Genomic DNA, 23,049 nt, shown 5'->3' with positions numbered 1-23,049 from the left:
GGACTGCCTGCGGCCGCCGCTTCCTCCGGGCTGCCTGTGGCTACCGTTACGCCGGCCCTCTGCCCTCCACCCCCGCTCAGCATGCAAGCCCACCCGCCCGTCCCCCTTGAGCCCCTTGCGGTGACCTGGCTCGGAGAAGGTGGCTCTGGGCTCCAAGGGACGACCGCCCTGCCCCGATGCTGGGGCGGGGACCATGCCGGAGACCTGGGCTGCCCGCTTCAGTGGAGTCCGTGTTTTGCTTTGCTTGCTTGTCCCCACCCTGTCCCGAGCCGGGCCTCCCAGCCTTCCCTCCCTCCTTCCCACCATCCCCACTTGGACCTGGGGCCGCGGACAGTGATCCCTCCCTGGCTTTGGACTTGAATCCTCAGCAGAACTAGAGCCTCGCAGCCTCCACCGGAAGAACTGGGGTGTAGAGCCCCCAGGAGGGCCTTTCTGGGGCAGCGGTCACTCACCTGGGCCCTGGGAGGAGGCAGAGGTGCCGCGTGGCCTCCTGTTGGGCCCTTCCAGTCCAGCTTCTTTATACTTAAAACAATGAGTCTGACCCTGCAGGGAGGCGGGAGCCAGAATCCGCCCATCACTCAGCCGGTCGGAGGGAGGCCTTTCCCTCGGTCCCGCCCCCGCAGAGCCTTGCACCAGCAGGACCCCTCCAGGGTCTTTGGGGCTCTCCCAGGAGCCCCCTCTGCCAGCCCGGATGTCCTAGAGTCTCTTGGGCTGCCACGTCCACCCAAGGCCTGGGGTTGTTGGGAGCCAAGGACCCCCCTCTCCCAATTCCCTCACCACTCCTGATCGGGGGCACCCCACTCCTGGTGATGTGTAAATATTTCTATTGGAGCCCTCTCCACCCCCAGAACTGGCTCAAACCTCTGGCCGCCCATGAGCGATGGACCCGGGTGCTGGGAGAGGCCGAGGGCTTGGCGGGGGTGAGTGGTCAGCCCTGTGTACATTATCCGATCCGTGGGTACCAGCCAACCTGAATAAAGCGGTTTAAAACAAGCTGCAGGCCATGTCTTTCTGGGGCATTTACCTGGGAGCCCAGCTGCAGGCCCAGGGAGCGGGGAAGCTTGGCTGGTCCGAGCCAATGCAGGCAGAGGTCCGCGCTTCTCTGCCCCAGTAAGCAGGGGCTGCTGTCTGCAGAGCAGGGGAGCTGGCAGGGCTGGGAAGAGGGCAGGAAAACCAGCCTTTGTCTGGCTCCGGCCAGTTACCAAGCACTTGAATTATTCCTTGATTCTGAGACAATCACACACACCCAGAAGTGTGCATAAAGCATGTTTTTGTAAGATTTATGAGTGATTATATTATATTAAGCAAACACATAACCACCACCTACCAGGCGTGTCATCACCAGAACAGACCCCCACCCCAGCTGAGTGTCTTCTCCGTACTTCCCCACCCCTCCCTTTTAGAGGCGGCTACAGTACTGACATTTTTTTTTTTTTTTTTGGTCCGGGTGATCGAACTCAGGTCCTTGTGCTTGCAAGGCAGGTGGCGGAACCACTGAGCTAAATCTCTGGCCTACAGTAATGACTTATAAGACAATCACAGATTTTATATTCTTCTTATAGTCTCAATACTTATGTGTATATTACTTTCAACAAAGTATTTGAGTTTTGTCTTTTTGAACCACGTATGCATAGAATCAGACTGTTTTTCTTTTCTATGCCTCCCACCCCACCGCAGTACTGGGGATTGAATCTAGGGCCTTTACATTGAACTACATCCCTAAACTCTTTTTTATTTTTTACTTCGAGACAGAGTCTCATTGAGTTTTGCCCATACTGGGCTCAAACTTGTGATCCTCCTGCCTCAGGCTTTCAGAGTGCTGGGATTACAGGTGTGTAGCACCACACCCAGCTGGACTATTTTTCATGGAACATAATATGGAAGTCACCCATGCTGTTACATGTGTCTATAATTTCACTCCACTCTGCTGTTGGAGGGGATTTAGGGTATGTTGTCCCCTGGCTGCTCTTACCTGGAGCACTGCTGCGAGCATCTTCATCCCTGTCTCTGGTCCACATGAACATGATCTTCTAGGGGTGATTTCCAGGGCAGAGGTACAGGTGCTTTAGTGCCTCCGGTCCCTAGAGCAGATATCACCAGCCACTAGCTATGGCTGAGGAAACAGGATCAGGGAGGCTGAGTAGTTTGCCCAGGGTCACACAGCTGTTGAACTCAGACTTCCCCGGCCCCAAAGACTGTTTGTTCTGTTCTGGCAGAACTGGACCCCCTGTGTCTCCTCCCCCCATGCCCGGGCTCTGGACTCCCCTTGGCTCATCCCAGCTGAAAGTCCCATCTGCCAAAGTCCTGCTGAGACTCTGCTGGAGCCAGCTGGTGCCCCCTCCGTGCACCTGCAGAAGCCAGCAGCATCACTGTTCAGGGGCTGGGACCAAACGCAGTGATGGTTCCCATGGCCATGATCCCAGCACAGGACAACACCCCAGCAGCCCCAAGGTGGGCGTTGCACCCTCAGTTTTCAGATGAGGACACCAAGTCAGAGAAGGGTGAGTGGAGGATGGATGAGTAGATGGAGATGCAAATAAGCCAGGCTATGAGGCAGGCAGGGCCCAGACCTGTTGCAGAATTCACGTATTCAGGGTTGCCTGGTCTGACCATGGTCCTCACAGGCCAGCGGGAGCCTTTATTCAATGGATATGGAAGCCCTCCAGAAATGTCCAAGGGCAAGATGGCCCAGGTCCATCTGGGAAGGCCTGGGAGGACCCAGCTCATGCTGAGGTGATAACAGCGCTCACCATCCTGAGCACCAGCTCCGCACTGGGAGCTAAGTGAAAGCGAAATTCTGGGCTTCCACGGGGTCTCATCTGAGCCGTCCCAGGCCTGTGTCTCCTCTCCATCCTCCCTCTTCCCTGGAAGGATTTGGAGGGATTTCCTTTGTGCCCCTGGGAAGGCAGATGGGGCAGATGACAGTGCCCAGGACAGAGTCCATCCCTGCCCATCCTGGCTGCACGGCCTCAGGCACTTCCTCTTCTTACCTCCCGCCTGACTTCCCTTCTCTGTGTGACAGGGATGCCCCCAGGGAAACGGTCCAAACCCCAGTGAGGCGCCACCTCACACACACTGGGAGGGCTCCAATGAGAAGTCCTGGCGAGCAGGGGGACACACTGCTGCGGGTGAGAGCAGGGCAGCTGCTTTGGAAGGAGGGCAGGCCCTTCGCTGGAGTGCTGAGCAGAGAGGCACGCCAACTTCGGTGATTCCACTCCTGAGTACCTGCCCAGGAGAACCAAAACCAGGGCCCGGGATGTAGCTCAGTGGTTCCGATGCCTGCCTCCCAAGTACAAGGTCCTGAGTTCAATCCCCGATACTAAACAAACAAAAACAACATTCCCCCCAAAAGGAACGGTGTTTGGATACATGCAACACCATAGACCAACCTTGAACATACAGTGGTAAGTGAAAGCGGCCAGATACCAAAGCCCATAGCCCATGATTCTATTTCCATGAAATGCCCAAACAGGCGTCTGTAGACAAAAACTAGGTTGGTGGTGGCCCAAGATTTAGGGCAAAGAGAAATGGGTACAGTTTCCTTTGGAGGTGATACAAATGTTCTAAAATTGATTGCGATAATGGTTGCAAAACTGTGGAAACATAATTTTTTGTTTGTTTTGAGACAGGGTTTTGCTGTGTAACCCATTCAGGCTGGCCTTGAACTCACTATGTAGTCCAGGTTGGCCTCAAACTCATGGTGATTCTCCTGCCTCAGTCTCCTGAGTGCTGGGATTGCAGGCGTGCGCCACCACACCTGGCCTATGTGAATATACTAGAAACCACTGAATGTATATTCTAATTGAGAGGTGTGGTATGTAAATTATATCTCAATAAAGCTTTTAAAGAAACAAGATGCTCCTAAATACAGCACTCACATGTGAGAACCAGGCTCCTGGGAAATTCTGACTCCTATTAATACTGCTGTAGTTGGTACAGGAAAGCCAGAATTAAGATGCGCTCGGCCTCTGGGCACAGCTGGTGGTGAAGGGGGCTGGGCGACAGCAGAGAGACATGAGGCAAGAGGGAAGCTCCCACAGAGGGTATGCGAGTGCCCTCCTGCATAGCTGTAGGCCACTTTTCTCCTTATTCACCAGCATAAGAACAACTTGGGGAATCAGGTGTGGTGGTGGGAGCCTCTGGTCTGGGCTATGCGGGAGGCTGAGGCAGGAGGATTGCTTGAGTTCAGGAATTTAAGGCCAGCCTGAGTAACATAGTGGGCCCCACTGGGGGAAAAAATCACCCCAAACCAAAGTGACAACAAAAAACACCAAAAACCAACCTAGGACAGGGCATGCTTGTTATAAATTCAGATGTCTGGATTTCCTCTTGGCCTTCAGACTCCCGTGGGCCACCACCTATATTTAGGTTAACAGTTTATCTCAGAGATGCTCCCACTCAGGTTTTTTTTTTTTTAATGGCTGTAGAATATCCCATTATAGAGACAAACCAGGATTTATTTAGCCAGGCCCTAAGTGATGAACATTTAGGCTGCTTCCAATTGTGTACTCTTATAAACAATGTTGCAGTGAATTTCCTGGATTAGAAATCTGTGTGTGCATACGTGAATATGTTTGTAAGATAAATACCTAGAAGTTAGAATTGTTGGGTCAAAGAGTTTGTGCATTTTTAACCCTGGTAAATTACTTCCTATTGAAGGGGAGCGCTTTGCACTCGTACAGGCTCTGTGAGAATGTTCACCTTCTCACATCCTCACCTCTACAACCGGGAACCAAATATACAGATCATGGGCAACTGCATACCGATCTTGGGAAATCTGTTGGGTAAGGTGGAATCTCTTTGCTTATTTCAGACCCATTTGTACTCTCTGGGGACAAACAGCTTAGCACCTTTACTTTTTTTTCTCTTCCTTCCTCTCCCCCTCCAACCAGTACCAGGGATTGAATTTGGGACCTTACACTTTTGAGGCAGGTGGCAGCACCACTGAGCTAAATTCCTAAGCCCGCCCTTTGTTTGTTTCTTTCTTTCCCTACGGGGTCCTGTCCTGTAATCCAGGCTGGACTTAAATTCACTATGTAGCCCAGGCTGGGCTCAAACTCACGGTGATCCTCCTATTTCCCCCTCCTGAGTGCTGGGATTACAGGCGGGTGCCACCACACCTGGTTTACGCTTATTTTTCTATGAGCTGGTTGGCTATCATTTACTGATTTGTAACAACTCTATGAGATGAATTTCAGACATTTTTCTTCTTTTATTTTACTTTTGAATGTCCTTTTTTTTGCCGAGTGAATTATTTATTGTTAAGCAGTTTATGTCTATTAATCTCTTATCATTTCAAAGTAATTGTTCATATATATATATATATATATATATATACACACACACACACATATATATATATTAATAACTACTATCCCATATTTTTTTCTAGATTTTTAAATTTTCTTATTACCATCTCAACACCACTTATATTTTTCCTCTCTGATGTGAAATGCCACCATTATAATACTTCAAATTCATATATGTGGGCTTCTTCTTAATCTTTTCTGTCCTCTTCATCTCATTCATGAGTCATTACCACACCATTTCAAGTATTATAGTTTTATAACACATTTATTATCTCCTAAAGCTTTCTACTCCTCTGTATGTGTTTTCAGAACTTGCCTGGATTTTTCTCTGGCTTTTTAATGTGAACTAGAATCATCTTATCTTGTTAAAAAAAATTTGATTGTCAGTCAAGAGTGGTGGTGCATACCTGTAATCCCAGCACTTGGGAGGCTGAAGCAGGAGGATCCCTGTGAGTTTGAGACCAGCCTGAGCTACATAGTGAGTTCCAGGTCAGTCTCAACTACATAGTGAGACTCTGACAAAACAACAACAACAACAAAAAAAATTCAATTGTTATTCAGGTTGGGATTATGTTAAATTTGACTTACATATTCAGAGTGATGTCTTTGTGTCTCTCAACGTCTCAACACTCCCTTCCCTGGTATTCTCTCTCACTTTGTTTAAAGTTTCTTTTGTGTGCATCTCTAAGGAGCGTTTTAGGAATAAGATGGATGTCTGGATGAAAAGAAGGATATAAATATGCATAGATACATGGATTGAGATAGATAATATGTGGGAAATATAAAAAACATAAACTCTAGAATCAGGGTGGCAGGTATATGTGTAATCTCTGTACAGTTATTTCAACTTTTGGGTATTAAAACTTTTTTTTACAAAAGGACATTGAGGGATGAGAAAGTATTTACCTTCCAATCTAGGCACAATAGTCTTAGTCTATTGGGAGGCTGATGCAGCAGGGTTCCTTGAGTCCAGGAGACTGGCCTAAGCAACATGATGAGATCTGAAAGAGAGAGAGAGAGAGAGAGAGAGTGAGAGAGAGAGAGATTTCTTCTTATAGGCTTTGCATACTTCTCACTGAGTTAATTTCTTGTCATGTTTATGATAATAAAGTTTTTTCTTCTGTTATGCATTCTAATTGGTGTTTGTATAAATATAAAGGCTGGTTATTTCCATATTTTGTTTTACTTTTTTGGTACCAGGATTGACTCCAGAGGCTCATGCATGCTAAGTGTGTACCTTACCCCTGAGTTATACCAGCCCAGTTTCTGTATTTTACCTTGCATATCCACCCACTTTGTTCAATTTTTATTGCTTATAATAGTTTTTCAGTTGATTCTTCCCAACCACAACCAAGCCAAGTAAATTATATCTGCAAGCAAGGTTATCTTTCTCATTTCTTTCTAATCTCTATATTTCTTTATTGTTCCTTTCTCTTATCTAATGTGTTGGGCATTATCTCCATGGCAATATTAAATGACAGAACTGCTAGAAGACATTTTGTCTTGCTTTTAACGTTAACATAAATGTTTCCTTTGTTCCCAGTGCTGACTTTTGAATATGTGTCCAGTCTCCTGTGATTGTTGTAGGAGACTGACTTCTCGTTGGTGAGGCTCCCAGACACTTGGGTGTGAATAGTCTGTGTCAGGTGGATGCCATCCAGGACCCAGGAACACGTCCACACCCCTGCCCACCCCTGCCCCACCCCAACCCCACCAAAAAGGAAAAAATATTCTGGAGTGATGCTAAGTGCCTTTCTTAATCATCTTTAGGTATAGCCCTAAAAGCCAACAGGTACAATATCTAATACATGGGCTTTGGGGTCTGACAGACATGAGTTCAAATCTCAGTTCTGCTACCTCTAAAATACATGGCATTAGATCCACCTCCTCTTCCTGAACTTTAAAATTTCTTTGGAGAATGTTATGGCTTCTATCTGGATGCCCCCCGCCAAAGCCTCACGCACTCAGAGGTGGGGGATTGGGGAGGTGATTGAATCATGGGAGCACGATATTATCCATGAATTAGTCCACTGATAAGTTTACAGCTAAAAGTGATGCTGGGAGGTGAAGCCTGGTTGGATTATGGGGAGCACGGTCTGGAAAGATCTATCTCCCTCTCTCTTCTCCCTTAATGTCTCTCTGCTTCCTGCTGCCCTGCCATGAGCTGTTTCTTCTCTGCCATGTCCCTTTGCCATGCTGCCCTGCCTTGGAGCCAACCGATTATGGATTGCAACCTCTACAAACTGTGAACCAAAACCAAAGCAAAACAAAACACAAAATCACAAACCTCTCCCCACTTAACTTATAGGTGTTGGGTATTGAGTCCTAGCGATGAGAAAGTAACTAAGAGAATTAATTGATGGGAACACTGAACTCACATTTCTCATCATGGGCTGGGGACTGGATAGCACCTGGAGATCCACGTAGCCAACAAGCTCCTCTGCAGGCTAAGATCTGTGAATGGTTGGGGTCTCCCTTAGGCATGGCAAGGTGTCTGGAAAGATGAATATACCTGTACCCGGCTGAGAGCTGCGGTCATTTCTGAGACATGTGATAGGAGAGATGTAGCCTGGTAGGCTTTTTGTAAAGGACAAATATTGCATCTGTACCTTGAAACACATCTAAATATTTAAAGAAAACCAATCAAGAAACGAGAGTGGGAATAAAATGGGGGAACGGGAGCATGCCGAGGTTGGCAGGAATACTAGTATGTGCACCATCTGGTGTCTGAGGCCCCTTGACAACATCTTCTCCTCCGATGGAAAAAGCCTTTGTGACCCTGCTCAGGCAGACCCCAGAGCCTGGAGCCTGCCTGCTCCACCTCCAGCCTCGCCCACCATCCCCAGCCCTACTTCTTCTTCTTCTTCTTTTTTTTTTTGTCTTGATTTAGTTCAGGTTTCCACACTCCTTTCAGACCTCTTGTCTAAAATACTTGCCTAGTCCCAGCATGTGAATCTCCACACCAGGGCTTTTCACATGCAGTCCATGTCCAAGACTGTAGAGGAAGACATGAGTTTTACAAACTTGAATGGGGACAAAAACTTTATGTCTTTATTTTCATGAACTTTTCACTGAAACTTAGTATTTCCTTCTTTTCTGAATGTAAAGAAAAATTACAGTATATTAACAGTACCTATGACTTTCATATTGATAAAACTCACAAATATCTTCATATCATAAAAGGGTTGTACCTCAGAACATTGTTTATACTCATCACCGCTTCAGAATTATGGGTATTATTAGACAGGCTGCTAGATTTTATTTATTGCACTAACAAAAAACACATTTATTATATCATACATTAAAAGTACTTTGAAGTTTGTATTTCAATATAATTGGTTTTATTCGTAGTTCTCTCATTTAATTTGATGTAGTTAAAAACAGTTCTGAGGGCTGGGGATTTAGCTCAGTGGTTCCAGTGCCTGCCTCACAAGTGCAAGGGCCAGAGTTCAATCCCTGGTACCAAAATAATAATAATAATAATAATAATAATAATAATAATAATAATAATTCTGAGAAGGCATCCATAGCTTTGCCAGACTGCCAAAGGGGTCCATCATGCCCAAGAAGGTGAGAAAACCTTGCCTAAGCCAACCCTGACAATTCCATTGTCTTGCTAAGGACTAGTTTTGGAGGTGTCATGTAACCTGGTCATGGTCAACCAGATATGAGGAAACACCTGCTAGAGGAAAGGGGAGTCCTTTCTGGGAAAGTTTTTGGCTCTCAAAAGGAAACACAAGGAAGGCATATCTAAGCTTTCTCTATTTCTTGGGGTCTGAGCATGTCTGGCTTTCTCCAACCACTGGGCACCTATGAGGAAGATTGCTAACCCATGTGAAAGGAAGAGATAACCAATGGAAAAGGCCTGGGTCTTTGAAGGTACAGATGAGCTAGTGGCTTAGCCAGACATAGAACCATGCTACAAATGGACTCCTGCCATTGATCAAGAAATCCCTTACAATCAAGGCCTTTGGGTCAGTCATCTCCTACTTGCAGTCAGAAGTACCTTCTTGAATTCACTGTAGGGCTCCAGCTAACCCCAAAGAACAAACAAGTCATTAAGATAGCATCTGAAAAAGAAAAAAAATATGAGAAAATGAAAAAATGGAAATAAAGTCTTTGTAAATAAGGAAGGGAGGAGGGGGTGAAGGGAGGGCAGGGAAAAGGGGAAAAAATGAGAACCAAGACCTGTCATGTAAAGGTAACAAGAGCCCAATGATGAATGTAACAACTGTATACCTAAAATGTACCAATAAACTCAATGAGAGAGAGAAAAAAAGATAGCAGCTGACTGTTTTGTGCTGGCCACTGATGCCCAGACTACTGTGGGTCTTAACATAATGATGGTTTAGAGAAAGCCCAGGTACACTCTAGTTGGCCAAGGCCTACCAGCTGAGCATGTAAACTCTTTCCTCCCATTCTGAGGTGTGGGATTCCCCTGTCTTGTTGACACCCACAACGGGCTTCTGCTCCTAAGTCACTAATAGATTGTGATCCTAGATTTGTCTGCTTCTTTCTTCAGTCTTTCAGCACCTTCTGGATTTAGCAGCTTAGGTGTTTCTAGTACACTCACCATGCTCTTTTTCTCCCGTCATGTTTCCCTCATTTTGTCCTAGCTATCACTGAGTGATATAGAGAAATCAGCCAGTTCCTTCTTCCATTATTGAGATTGGTCAGATCTTCTTCTCTCAGGGTTGAACATCTTCAGATCCTTCAACATGACTTAAGAGGCGTGGTTCCTATGTACCCTAACATGTATATCTGCCCAGGACAGTGATTTTCATATTGTAGCATGTACCAGAATCATGCTAATGTTTGTTAACGTTTACTTATTGAAATGCTGACACCTGGGCCCCATTCCAGAGTTTCTGACTCAGTAAGACTGGAGTGGGACCCATAATTTGCACTTCTTACAAATTCCTGCGTGATGCTGATGGTGCTGGCCTTGGACACTACAGTTTTAGAGTCATGGGTCAAGGGCCCTACGAAAACATGTTCCTCAAAATGAAATCACTACTCAAGGTAAGAAAAACAGAACTATTACCTCCCTCACTATTGATAGTATTTGTCTATTGCTGCATCCCAAATTACAAAGTACTTTCTCATGCCACTGAACTCAATCTCAACCAAAACTCTGAAGCCCATTTCATATATGTGGCTCTTCAACCCTCTCTTTAGTCTATAAAATGGGAGGTATTTTAGTGAGTGTTCAGCATGTGCTAAATCAGGGTGGGTGTTAGGGCATTTAGCCCTCACAGTTACCCTTGAAATAGGCAATGATCTCTTTCTGGGAAAGCTGACATCCAGAGAAATAAAGAAGAAGAAGAAAAAAACTTATCAAGATTATCCAATTGGTAAATAAATGAGGGACCCAGGATTTGAGTCTGAGTTATAGAACTCCACAATTAAGAGCACTGCTGCTTAACAGCATCTATTAATCAGCTGCCCTTTGGGGCTCAAGATAAATTTACCTAATTGTCCCTCATCTAAGTTCATTTCTCTTTCTTGTCCACAAGGTCATCGCGTGTGATTGTTGTGAAGTGCCCCAGATTCCTTGAGTCCCCATTATCTTCTCCATCTGTAACTTAGCTCTTATGCTGTCCTCAGCCCTGTTCTTGAAAAAGAGGAGGCTCTGCTTGCTGAGTTGTATTTGAAAGTGTTAACTGTGGGCACATTTTAATAAAGGCCATTTTCTAGGCTGTATCTACGTAAATGTTCCAATTTAATATGCAAATCTGCTACAAGTGATTTAGGGTGTGCTGGGCCTTTATTGTTCTAGTTGCAGTTATGTTGATTTAGCCCATAGCTGTATGTTTAATAATTTAGTAAGCAACCTTATTTTTTAATCTCCTTTTGTCCTCATGTTTCATCCTTTCCACATTAAGGGACTTTAGGCCTGCAAGAAGTTTTGGTTTAATGAAGAATCAATTTTTGAATAAGTGCAGCTGCAAAAGGACTCCATCCAAATGCCAGGGAAGACTTTAAATTCTTTTTTTTTCAACTTTTTTGGAGGAATTCTTGCTTTTATTATATTGACCCATTTTAGCCCTCCCAGTGCTTTTCATATTATATTTTATTTTATCTGATGTTTACATTATTAGACCAATTTCTTGTTAAATACAATTGACCTGGGATATCTTTTTATGTCCATTTTCAACATAAGCTGTGTCATTATCTTGGGTATGTCTCATAGTCTGATTTTGATTTTTTTAAAAGGAGTTTCATCTCATAGTCTCTCTCTTTAGTAGATAAGTCTAATCCATTTACATTTATTGTTATTATTGATTTATTTGCACTTATTTTCTGCTATCATATTATGTGTGTATTTTATTATCAGGAGAGTCTCAGGGGGAGAAGGACTACATGTGGTTACTTAATTTTTTTCTTCTTTCTTGATTTTTGTTTTTGTTTTGTTTTGTTTTTGTTTTTGTTTTTGGTACCAGGGATCAAACTCAGTTCTTTCTTGATTTTTGAAGGATACTTTTTACTGCTCCTATCTTATATTTCCCCTCTGATGTGGGTACTATAAATTACACTTCTTTTAGTGATTTCACCTAAATTTTTAACAGAGTTATTTACGTGTATATTTCCTCAACAGCATGGTTATACAGCATCTCCATTTTCCTCCTGACAAGACCAGTTTTTGAACACAGCATGACTATCAATTGAACTGTCCACTCATCTCCCTACCTTTTTCATTATTGTCTAGAGTTTTATTTCCATTATTTATCATTAAAATAAATATTTAGGCCTGGGGATATAATTCAGTGGTAGAATGTTTGCCTAACATGTACAAAGATCAGGGTTCCATTCCTAGCATGACACACCCAAAAATTAATAAACAAATAGAAATTCATCAGATTTACCAATATATTTGACTAGTTTTTGTAGTTAATGTTTTCTTTCATTTTTCCTTCTGCTGAAGCACATGTTTTAGTAATTCTTTCAGTGAAGATATGAGTGGAAACCTCCCTTAATGACTGTAAATGACTGTAATTTGCTCTCCTTCATTGTTAACTTAGCTCTGTGTAGAGTAATAGATATTTTTTCTTCTCTGCATGTTCAGGATATTACTTCTCTCTGAATATCATCCATTGCTGCTAATGAGAAATCTGCTGTCAATTTAATTCATTCCTTTGAAGGTAATTTATCTTTATTTTCTTGTAACTCTTGAGATTTATCTCTTCATTGTTGAAAGTCTGCCCTATTATTATAATGTTGTGGTTGAGATTTATTTTCCGTTGTACTCTTTAGCACATGGTATGTGTTTTCCATCAGAGTATTGACTTTTGTGGGGAGGGGTACTTGGGATCAAACTTAGGACCTTGCAAGGCAGAGCATTGACTTTTTGATTCTGAAATAATTTCAGCCATCATTTCTTAACTACAGTAGCACATAATTTCCATTATATCCTGTGGTTTAACTATCTAGAATTTTAATTATACATGTGGAATCTTGCAATCTCCTCATGAATTAACTAATTTTTAAGATTTTCTGTCTTGGGCTGGGGATTTACCTCAGTGGTTCGGTGGCCTGCCTTGCAGGCGCAAGGACCTGAGCTCAATCCCTGGTACACCCCCCTCAAAAAAAGATTTTCTGTCTCATTATTCTGCTTTCTGGGTGAATTACTCAGGAAGATCTTTCATTTTACCAATTGTCTCTTCCTGTGTCTTATTAGAGTTTATTCTATTTACTTCAATTATATGTTTTATTTTTAGGGTATTTCATTGTTTATTTTTCAAATCAATAGTTAATTTTTTATTGTTTCATAACTTTTCTCTTTTTAGAAGTCATTCCTTCTTTTACCTTTGTTCAGATCTTAAATTTATTTTAAAGTTACTTCCAGAATGCCCTATTGCTTGAACTTACTACAAGTGAATTCATCTATTAAGTGCTGAATTTGACTGTCTTTCTTAATATCCATTTTCTTCATGAGCTTTAGAATTTAAGTTCTCTGGTTGATTTGAAGAAGAATATTCCTGTCCTTTTTTTCCCTCTGCACTTGCCTAAACCCAGCCCCTTAGGGCCCCAATTTCAACACAGGCTTCTTTCGCCAGGTATTTAGCTCAGTGGTTCCGCTGCTTGCCTTGAAAGTGCAAGGTCTTGAGTTCGATCACTGGTACCAAAAACAAAATAAAACAGGCTTCTTTGGTAGCTCAGGATTCCTGGTCTTTAGTGATAGCAGAGATTGCAGTTAATGAGCTAGGGTGTCTTGGCTAAAATCCCAGATACCAGACCTATGCCTGTTCCTTCTGGTTACCTAAGATGTGGTTTCAAGTCATGAATCTAATGCTAGACATCCTACTATTTTCCTTCCTCATTTACTTTACAGGATTTGAATTCCTGGTAACTGTCGCCTGCTTCTAGATTTGCAGTCTGGTAGAGTTTGGGTTACATCATCCGTTTATTTTGTGTTTCTATTCCTTTTCATCCCAAAGGAATGTATATCTTATTTATGTATGGGTGTTTTAGAATTTAAAAGATAAAAATTATCTATTATTACAGTATAAAACATAGGTTATTTTTCCTTCATTAATCAGACACTTTTTTTAAACATTGGTTTTGTTGAAGTATAATTCACGTGCAAAAATCACCAACGTAAGTGCATAATTCAATGATTTTTTTGATAAACATGACCACCATTACAGTCAAGAAAAGAATATTTTCCTCATCTTCAAAAGCTTTCTTTGTTCCCCCTTTTAATTCATTCCTTTCTCCAGCCACAGCCTCAGATAACCACTGATCTGCTCTGGATAGATTGGTTTACATTTCCGAGAAGTTCATATAAATGGACTCATAGAGGATGGATTCCTTTGTGTCTGGCCTCTTTCGCTGAGCATAGCGATTCTGAGATTCCTCCATATTGCTGTATATATCCACAATTCATTCCTTTTTTGAGTAGTACTCTGTTGTAAGGATGTATGACAATTTGTTTATCTATTGATGGACATTTGAATTGTTTTCAGTTCAGGGCTGTTTTGTACAAATCTGCTATGAACATTCATCCAGAAGTCTTTGTGCGAACATATTTTATTTCTCCTGGGTAAATACCTAAGAAGAGGATCGCTGGGTGGTATGGTTAGTGTGTGTTTAACTTCAGCAGAAACTTCCAAGCTATTTTCAAAGTGGCAGCACCGTTTTGCATTCTCATCTGCAAAGGATGAGAGTTCCGGTTGAGGAACGGAGGTTATTTTTAAAGCACAAACTCAATGCCTTTTTGACTGGAGATGACTGTAAAAATACTTTAGGACAAAGTGCCAGGAATGGCAATGAAGGCTCTAGGAGGGCACAGACTTCACGCATCCTGTTGCCTGCTGTGTTCCCAATGCCTGGCACAGGGCTTGACACCCTACTCAGCAAAGGAGTCTGTGAATAAAAGATCTGTCTCTAACAGACATTAACAGCTTGTAAGAGATGGGTCAAGGGCTGGACTTACTGCATTTTTATCTATCAAAGGAAGTTTTGAAGACCCTGTTTACCTCTTTCTCCCAATTTCACAAGATGTTTAGTTTTGTGCTAGCTGGCAATTTAAAACACTTACTACAATAGCTGCTGACTCTCAGCTTGAATGATAGTTCTGCTTCCCTATACTTGGTCTGTGTTTCATCCAACAGGAAAGAGAGAAAGGGGAGAGAAAAGCATGTAGCCTTTCTTTAGGGATATTTGCCTGAAGTTCAGATAATTTCAGCTTATTTGTCCTGGGCCAGAACTGACTTGCAAGGCCACATCTAGCTGCAAGGGAACCTGGAAGAGATGTCCTTTATCCTAGCAGGTGTGTGCCTGGATAAAGAGTAGGACTACTCTGCTTGAATGTCCACTGTACTACCCTGTGCCTGACTTTGTCTTGAATGGCTCAAAGCACTTTGAGCTCATTACTCTATTATTCAGAAAAATGCTCATTCTTCAACTCTAGGGAGAATGCTTTCAATTCATCTACAGTGTCCAACTTTTTGGCTTGCCTGGGCAACATTGTGTGAAGAGGAATTGTCTTGGCACAAATATACAATATAGCTGATGTATGAATATAGCAAGATTTCCTTTTTTATGTAGTCCAGGCTGGCCTTGAACTCACTATGTAGCCCAGGCTGACCTTGAAATCATGGTAATTCTCCCGACTCAGCCTCCCAAGCGCTGGGATTATAGGTATACATCTTCATGCCTGGCCTAAGATATATGTTTTATTATAAGATTATACTATTTATTCAAACATTTAAAAAAAAAAAGAGCTGTGGGTTGGACATGCCTGCCAGGGGTGGTGCCCCACACTAAAGAAAATCGGGCTATGTCCCATCCCTGGCCCAGACTCCCTAGGCCAGCCACCATGACATCTTTCTCAAGGTTCTCTGCACCACCTACAGAGGGCTGAGAGCAGTTGAAGGGTGGTGCATTCAGAGAAGGAAGAGTGAAGATGGAATCAGAAGGTGTGCAGGTCCTGCTGGCCTCCCCAGGACCCAAGTAGCTGCCTTCTGGGTGACTTATTTAAGGAAATGCTGAAGGGTCCTATAGCTAAGTTGCTACCTCATTCACTAAGTTTGGACTCAAACCTGTGATCCACATGCCTTAGCCTTCCAGAGTGTTGGGATTACACCACACCCTCCCGTGACTGTGTCTTGTTTCAGAGATGTTTCAGTGTCATTTTCTCCCAAAGCAGACACTTGCACACAGATCTGAGGGCAAGTATTTTGTTTGGGAGGCAATCCCAGCAGGCAGCAGTAAGGAAATGGGGGAGTGAGACAGGCCAAGGCTATATCTTCCAAGAGGTTATATCTCTGTGCACAAGAGAGGCTCAAGCCTATTGAGAATTCTGGGAACTTGTAGCTCAAAGTCATTCTGCCCAAGGGTTAGGGATCTGGAGTTTACAGATATCACCTTGCCAGTCACTTGCTGCTCCCACAATTCCTGCTTCATTCACCAGTATTCCTGGCCTGAGGAAGGAATAGACAGAAGGCCTTCCTCAACAGTAGAAGTCCCTGGGATGGTAAGGCCTGAGGCATGTGGGCTGGAGCAAAACTTACATCCTGGACTCCCAGCTCCTCTCCCGCACAAGCATCTTGTACAATTCTTACACTGCCCTCTTCCTTCTTCCTCAGACTCATCCTGCTTTCTCCCCTCACATAGCCTTTGCATTTACTCTTCTGTATGAACCACTCTTGTACTCTTTCCTCCCCTCTTCATCTTCTTGGCTCAAGATCTTCCTCTAGATAGGTTTCTCTGAGGGACACCCACCCCATCCAGGAGAAGACCAAGCAGGACCTCCCATTGCATATTGTCCAAGCTTCCTGCGAAGAAAGGATCTTGCTTGTCTAGTTCAGTAACGCACAGTAGGTGTTCCATAAATACAAGTTGAGTGGGTGAATGGATGAATGAATGAATTCCCTCCAGATAGGCTAAAACTTCCAATGGCCAGAGCGACAATTTACCAGTTAAAGACCCCAGGAATAGGAGGAGGCTAATTAGCAATTCAGTAGGATACATTTTCACGTCTGCAGCCGATGCTAATCACTTGTTTGTTTAAAACAGGAAGTTCTGCACTCATTAAATCCATTAGTAAATGAAAATGTTTCTAGGGAAATCTGGCCTCCCACACTAGAGTGTAATCTCAGGGACTGCACCCCCTCTTTTGTATTTACTTCCCAGGAGACAGCAAGCAAGTGCTCACAAGTTAGAAATATCCCGGGCTGCAACCAAGTCCTCCTTCAGTAGGACCTTAGGAACCTGCCCTTTCAGCCCTGAATTCAATTTCTACCCCTGTTAAATGGACACAATATTCAATCTCATGGGTTGTAAAGATCAGAGGGAGCTGTGAGGCCGGGATTGTCAGCTCACACCTTGATGTTGTCCTCCCTGACAGCTGGTGGAGGGACTAATTTGAGAATGTAGCTACCTGGCAATCCACTAGTAATTCAACCACTGCTTTGAACTCTGTCATCTCCTTACTAAGGAGGCTCCTCTCTCTACATGAGCACCCCAGCCTGTGCTCACCCTGCCCTTGAATCAGCTCACTCATCCACACAGCAAGACTAACTAGATAATCACACTGCCTGCGTTAGCACACGTGGGACCGAGGCCTGGAGAGAAGAGTTGCTTGCCCAAGGCCTCTGTTCCTCCCCACATGAAGCCACTTCCAAGAGGCTGTCTCTTACCCTTAAGGCAGACACTGCTGCTTTTCAATGCCGTGCACTATCAGGTAGGTCTGCTCTTACCTGGTCTCACAGGACCTACGCTCACAACCTGTGCTGCAAAAACAGAACTCCTATCTTTGATTGAAAACTACTAGCTTTAGCACTCAGTGCTTTGGTTACATTAACTCACCAAGTCCTACAATAACTCTATCGTTATTCCCATCTTACAGAAAACTGACTTGTCAAAGGTCACATGTGTGGCATATATAGGGCAAGGCCAGGGCTCAAACACAGATCCAAATGGAGCCCTAAAGAAAAGCCCCAGAGAAGAAACTTCCCCATGACAATGCTATGTTGAGCAGCACTGATTCCTCAGACACCTACTTTGTGCCCACCAGAAGTAGAGCCCAGGCCCACCTTTCAGGATAGTACATAGCAACCAGCTCCCTTCCCCAAGCCCTGACCTCGTCTTCCACCTTCATTGACCACTGCTAGCCTTCACACCAACTTGAACGACACCCTGCGTGTTGCAGTGTTACTGGAATTTTAAGGCAGAAGCCCCAGCTCTAGGGCATCCAACAGCCCAGGCTACCTGTCCCTAAACTTTTAACAGAGATGAGAGCAGTGGTTAACGGCAGGAGAGGAGCTTTAACCAGCATGGCCAGGAAGAACAACAACAAAAAAAGAGGTTCAAGATCTGTCTCAAGGGGCTGACAGAAACTTTGGGGCTTTATAGAAAAAGGGAACAAAGCCAAGGGTCAGGAGTCTGTATCGCTGGGGCATAGGTGCGCCTAGTTAAGCAGTGGTCCCACTGAGTGGTATCTTAGGTCTGGTCCCATGAGGTTGCTCCAGAGAAGTCCTTATGGCTTGAGTGGCAGTCCAGTTCCCATGAGATTACTGCCCCTGCTAAGTGGGGTGACCTCAGTATGGGGTGATCTGTCTGTAGAGGTTCTGCTGGAATTCAAGGTGACTGCAGGCTTAGGAGAATGGCTGGAGAATTCTAGGCATCACTCCAGCATTCTAGAACTGGATACTATAAAAGCTGGCAATTGGGTGCCCCTGGAAATCCTGAAAATTACTTTAGCTACTCTTATCTTGGTGTCCACAGTGTTGAAGTGGGGGTGAAATAGAATAGGTAAATTTAGAACTAATAAACCATGTATTGCTAGGTTTTAGATAGATGCTCTTTAATTAACAGGCCTATGTGCAAAACTGAGCAGGAATCTGACCCTAAGTTTTTAGGTAATAGAGGAGACTAAAACAAAAGCAGAGATGCCAAGCTTCATGCTGATTTTAGTCGTCATGGGCATCTTCAGGCCCAGCTTCTAAGTCCCTGCTGTAGTAGGAGCCCTGTACCTGCTTTTCCTTCTTTCCTGACCCCGATTCCTAATAGGAAGAATGCAAGCTTCCTGGCCTCTTCTCTATGAAGGATCCCAGTTTCCTTGCAGTTCAACTTCTGTGTTACTTTTTACATTGCTGAGTTACTTTTCTCATGCTGAGACAAATACCCAACACCCACAAGTTAAGGGAGGAAAGGTTTATTTGCTCACAGTTTGTAGAGGATTCAATCGATAGTTGACTAGCTCCAAGGCAGGGTGGCATGGTAGAGGGGTGTCACAGAGGAGAAACAGTTCATGGCAGGCAGAAGGTAACAGAGCAAGCAAGGGACCTTAGCAGCCACCCCCCACCCCATATTCTATCTAGGTTACAGGGATTAGGGCAGTGCCAAACCGATCAGTGGACGGATTTAGTAGTGACCCATGCTTAATCTTGGCACCTTTAATCCTAGCATCACACTATGAATTAATCACACAGTCTAGATCCAGCCACCTCTGAAAATGCTCTGCCTATGACCATATGAGGCTTTGGGAAGACATCTAAACACAAGTCATAACATATGTTTTCATTCATACTTCTGAAAAGTACCATCTTCATCATGGCGCTGGGTCATCCTGAGCACTTCCCAGGCACCAGACGGCACAGGGGTCTAGCACTCTGTCAGTCAGGTTCTCACCATGCTCTCAAGAAGGTGCTGGTGTGTGTATGTGTGTGTGTGTGTGTGTGTGTGTGTGTATTTCTGAGGATAAAACAGGCCCTTGTGCATGGTAGGCAAGGGTAGGCACTGAGCCATACCCTCAGCCCAGGAGGTAATTTTTATCCCAATTCATCAAGGCTCAGCATAATGGAGACTTGTCCAAGACCACATAGCATGGCCGGGATTCAAACCCAGGCCATCTGTCCCCAGAGTCCTCAATGAGCTGCTGTTTTTCTCCTCCCAATGGAGACTTCTGCTGCCGCCTCCTTTCTAACTCTCTGAGCCTTGCCCCTGGAAGCAGCATTTATATCTTTTTTGTCTCTGGGACAGGCACATAGGAAACTTTAAAAAATGCTTGTTGAATTGAAATTTTCAACTAGCAGATTTCTGATCATCTTCTGTAAACCTACGCAATTACTATGTGATGTTAGCAGCCTCGAACTCGAACTCAGTCTCTGTCAGAGACCAAAGCTGTGAGTGTTGTTCCTGTCCAAGGTGCTGAATGCAAGGGCCCGTATACAACCCTTCCAGGAAGGAAAGGCTGAAACCTCAGAGTGAGCTGTAGCGTGCGCTGGGGCAGAGGACAGTGTGCAGTGCCCTAAGAGCCCCAATTCAGCCCAGCTGTTGGGAAAACCTCCGAGGCTGACCTGTCTCTCTAGGGCCCAGGTGAGCTGGCTGTGGATGGGAGATCATCTTCTCACATTCCAGGGGCCAGGGTGTGGCTGCCTGCACAGGGTTCAGCGCATCCTCTCCTGTCCCTGTACTTATTCAGATGAAGCATTGCCTCCCGGTCTGGCAGCCCTACTTCCTCTTAAAAATGCAAAGCACAAGGGAGGGGTCCGAGGTGATATTAGGCCCCTACCGGGCTTTTCATAGAATTACAGACTCACAATTCTGTTCTATCCTAGTGATAGAAATGTTTTGTAAGTTACATATGCATTTGGTAAAAAAGAAAAAAAATCAGGAGTAAATACAGGGTACCTTGTGGAAAGACATCATTGATGCTGTTCCCATTCTTAAGAGGCTGCCACCTGGGTGTCCTTAGAGATCTGCACATAAAGTACCCTCCTCCCGCATAAGCAGCATTATTGTTCCGCCTGCTTTTCCCTTTAATACTGTTTCTTGGAGTGGTACACGGAGAATGGCCTTGTTCTTTTGAAAGGCTACATGGTGCACTACACATGTTTGTGAGGTACTTATTCAGCCAGTTTTCTCTGGATGGACTTTTAGGTTATTTCCAATCTTTTATTAATGCAAACAATGAATCAACAAACCTTTTCTCATCTTTGCACAAGGACAAGTCCTCAAAGCAGGATTGCTGAGTCAAAGGGTATGTGCATTTCAAACTCGCATAGTTATTGCCATTTTCTTATTTTTAATTCTGCACAGCATGTTGTTACTGGATGTACCATAGTCCCTCAACCAGTCCCCCCTCCCTTTCTCCCCCAAATCCCTCTCTTACTGGAAACATTTTATATTTACATGAAGGAAATACATCACCGCAGTATTGCCAGCTTTTGATAGGCCACTTCTCCGTAGAACTCAGCAGAATTTCTGTGTTGGGCAGGGGTGTGCATGTGTAGGAAATGTTCCCATCTCTTTTGGATGGATGGTTAAATCCCATGACTGGCTTATTTCGTATCGTTGGCTCTCAGACTATGAGAGCCTTGGCCTAATGCCTGGAGCATACGGGTCGTTCAATTTTTGTGGGTTTTTGTAAATTAGGAACAACATATTAGCGAATAGCCTACGTGTATAAACCTTTGTGTGCCCCAAGTGACCTCCAAAAAATGTGTACCAATTTACACAACTGCTTCTCACACTGCCAACAACGTACTACCAAATCACAGATGTTTTAGGGGCTAGAACATTGCTCCAAACCCTTCACCTGGAGACAGGGCAACTGAGGCTTGGGGCGGGAAGGGCGTGCCCGGGGTGATCTCTGAACCGTGGCACAGTCTGATTCCTATTTCTGGCCTCTCTGAGCTCCTCTGGGGAACAGGGCACTGCTTAGGGCAGGAGAACAGCAGGTGGGGTCTGTGGGGTGAGGCAGAACATGGGGTGGGACTAACAGGAAGGGAGGTGCACCTAGGTCTGTCTCCGCTGCACACCTGAGCCAAGGAGAATGCAATCAGTGTTTTATTTCAAGAAACTTCTGACTCTTCTCTACTACTGCTGCTCCACCCCCACCCCTCCTCCCATCTCTTCCCTTGGAAACGGCCTGAGATTCTGAAAGGCGCTTTCCTTACTTGAGCCCGCCTGTGGGAGGAAGCTGACGACGTGAGGGTACTGATGGAGAGAGCAGGTTAAGACCCCAGGATCCGTTGTGTAGAAAGAATGGCAAATTGCAAAAGGAAGGAAAACGAAGCGGGTGGGGGAGGCAGCCAGGCATCAGCGCTTTTTAACCCTTTCCTGCTGCAGAGGCAGTCAGCCCCCAATGCTGGGCTATGGCTACCGTGCGCCATTTTCATAAATGGTTGGTGCTGAATGCTTTGAAGCGAGTTGCGCGCTGCTTCCCCTCACCCTTTGCAGACAGGCTTTGTACTCTGGGCAAAACTGTCGGAAAAGGTAGAACAGCTCCTAATCTAGGAGATGATTCCTGTGGGAAATCAGGCTGCTTTTCAAGAGTAATTTGAAAAGCCGCTGCCTCTAAACTTCAGTGGTGGGGGGCGGGGGCGGGGGGTGCAGAGAAGAATGTCATTTATAAAGCAATCAACGCTTCGACAGAGTCCACCATCGCTCAGAATTATTCTACGAAATTTGGCCTCTATTCCCTCCTCTGGAGGAAAGGCAGTGCGGGTAGTTGGCTTCCAATCAAGCCTGAACAGAGGACTGGGGCGAACCACACAAAGGGAGAGGGACCCTGCATGTTCATCACAGCTGGAGCTGCGGAAAATCATTTCCAGGGCTCCTGCACTCTCCGGATGGAGCCGGAGGAAGCCTCATCAGACGTTCCATTCATCTCACTTCTTACTTTTAAACTTTAAAGCACATATTTATGTGCCTCAAGTTGCTCATGAACCAAGGCATGTCAAACAGTTTGGGGTTGATGGAAGAGGTACATTTTCTCGTCCTGGGACTTTCAGAAACACAATTTCATTGCCAGTCTCTCTCCCTTCCGATTCCCCCCATACGCCATCATAAGATGAATATTTCTAAAACGCTGCTTTCAATACATTACTCACCTGTTCAAGAACCTTCCAAGGCCGCCACTACTCGATCCCTTAAGGCTGGGACGCCCCCTCCCCATAAATGTGGCTCCTAACACATACCCTCCCAGACTGCTGCACTACAGGCCTGGGCTGGGCGCTGAATGCCTCCCATTTCCCGCTCCTCCCTACGCAGGCATTTTTTCCCCAAATACAGCCCTTCCTCTTGGTGAAACCACACCATCTCAACTCTTTCTCCGGACATCCAGGGTGAGCCGGCCTGACCCCACCTCCAGGCCTTCCCAGGAGAATGCTGTACATCAGGGCTTGTCTTGGAGGTGTGGGTGGCAAGCAAACCCCTGGCCTGTTTGTCAGGCTTCTGAGCTAAAAATGATTTTCACATTTTTAAAAGGTTGTTACAACCCCCCCCCCCA

The 23,049-nt window shown here is 44.8% G+C and overlaps 2 protein-coding genes across 2 annotated transcripts in view; one reads left to right on the top strand and one right to left on the bottom strand.

Moving 5' to 3' along the window:
* Positions 1-2,481, top strand: part of Vstm2l (V-set and transmembrane domain containing 2 like) — a 34,737-nt gene extending 32,256 nt beyond the window's left edge. The window contains exon 6 of the mRNA XM_033767100.1: positions 2,217-2,481. Coding sequence (XP_033622991.1) covers positions 2,217-2,481 — 265 coding nt within the window. The remainder of the gene's footprint in view (positions 1-2,216) is intronic.
* The window catches only part of Tti1 (TELO2 interacting protein 1), a 76,567-nt gene continuing 54,542 nt past the window's right edge, over positions 1,025-23,049 (bottom strand). The window contains exons 9-12 of the transcript XR_004518458.1: positions 6,216-6,310; positions 5,898-6,024; positions 1,973-3,225; positions 1,025-1,153 (exon numbers count right to left, since the gene is read on the bottom strand). The gene's annotated coding sequence lies outside the window, so the exon portion shown is untranslated. The remainder of the gene's footprint in view (positions 1,154-1,972; positions 3,226-5,897; positions 6,025-6,215; positions 6,311-23,049) is intronic.

The sequence above is a fragment of the Fukomys damarensis genome, unplaced genomic scaffold (genome assembly GCF_012274545.1).
Source record: "Fukomys damarensis isolate Sample0158 unplaced genomic scaffold, DMR_v1.0_HiC HiC_scaffold_22, whole genome shotgun sequence".
Classification (NCBI taxonomy): Eukaryota; Metazoa; Chordata; class Mammalia; order Rodentia; family Bathyergidae; genus Fukomys; species Fukomys damarensis.
Note: the sequence above shows the minus strand (reverse complement) of the source record. Positions and strands in the feature narration are given on the sequence as shown.